Source organism: Cyprinodon variegatus, unplaced genomic scaffold (assembly GCF_000732505.1).
Source record: "Cyprinodon variegatus isolate N-32 unplaced genomic scaffold, C_variegatus-1.0 Scaffold793, whole genome shotgun sequence".
Taxonomy (NCBI): Eukaryota; Metazoa; Chordata; class Actinopteri; order Cyprinodontiformes; family Cyprinodontidae; genus Cyprinodon; species Cyprinodon variegatus.
The window spans coordinates 238,791-239,855 of NW_015151246.1; the positions used below are offsets into that span (position 1 = coordinate 238,791).

The 1,065-nt window shown below is 49.3% G+C and overlaps 1 protein-coding gene across 1 annotated transcript in view; it reads left to right on the top strand.

Moving 5' to 3' along the window:
* hspa9 (heat shock protein family A (Hsp70) member 9) overlaps positions 1-945 on the top strand; it is a 9,184-nt gene extending 8,239 nt beyond the window's left edge. Inside the window, exons 15-16 of the mRNA XM_015396387.1 lie at positions 90-230; positions 301-945. Of these exons, the coding sequence (XP_015251873.1) occupies positions 90-230; positions 301-405 (246 nt within the window). The 3' untranslated portion in view covers positions 406-945. The remainder of the gene's footprint in view (positions 1-89; positions 231-300) is intronic.
* Positions 946-1,065: the final 120 nt, after the last annotated feature.

The following is a 1,065-nucleotide window of genomic DNA, read 5'->3' on the forward strand; positions in this document are numbered from 1 at the left end:
AGCATCTCCCTGAAATGAGTTTTTGGAACTTAAGATGTCTGGAATGTCTACAGCCTGCTTTCTTCTCTGATGCCTCCGTTTCTTCTCAGTGCTCCAAGCTGAAGGAGGAGATCACGAAGGTCCGAGACCTCCTGGCCAATAAGGAGTCAGAGACGGGAGAAAACATCAAGCAGGCGGCAAACAACCTGCAGCAAGCTTCCCTGAAGCTCTTTGAGATGGCCTACAAGAAGGTATGCAGCCTCCGCTGAGCGCTCCAGCCTGTCTGAGAGCTCAGCTCTGACTTCCTGTTGCTGTTTGTAGATGGCGGCGGAGCGGGACGGCGGCAGCAGCGGCGGCAGCAGCGGCGACAGCAGCAGCAGCAGCGGCGGCGGCTCAGAGGGAGAGAAGAAAGAGGGCCAGCAGTAGAGCTGTCATTGACAGCTATGGACTCAGTGCTCAGGCGTTATTCCTTCATGTGAAATAATATTCTACTGTGTTTTTGCAGTAAAATAGGAGAGAGTCAATATATGCTCCATGTCCAGTTACTTCCTGTTTGTAATTTAACTGTTTTATTTTAATTTTCTGTTGATTATGTTCCTCCCTGGGCTCACCTAGAGCCAGGTGGCGATCTGTTCAGAAGAAACGTCCCGCTCAGATGATCCTCATCACACCTGGAATCAAATCTGTAGCTTCATCCCACCCATCGCTGAGGGGCGGGGTGGATCTTCTCTCTCATTGGTTGTAGGTAGACATGAGACGCTGTGCATGGGTAGAGCTACCAGCAGCAGTAAGCTGACTGGATCCTAGAGGTTAACCTTTGACCTCTCAGACGGAGGAGGTGATGATGATGATGCTGCAGTAGCAGGATGCTCTATGGACCCATGGTGTTGCTGATCTCTCCCTCACTGGGAGGCTGGTTGCTTTGAATGAAAGGCATGGGGGGGGGGTAACAGAAGGTCACATTAACTGTTGGTCTTTTCTAATAAAAGATGAAAACATGACTTTGGCTGCTTCCTTTAATTATTGCACTTTGACCTGATCTGGTTCTTCAAAAACCTCATTATGGTGAAACTGATCACACAAAAA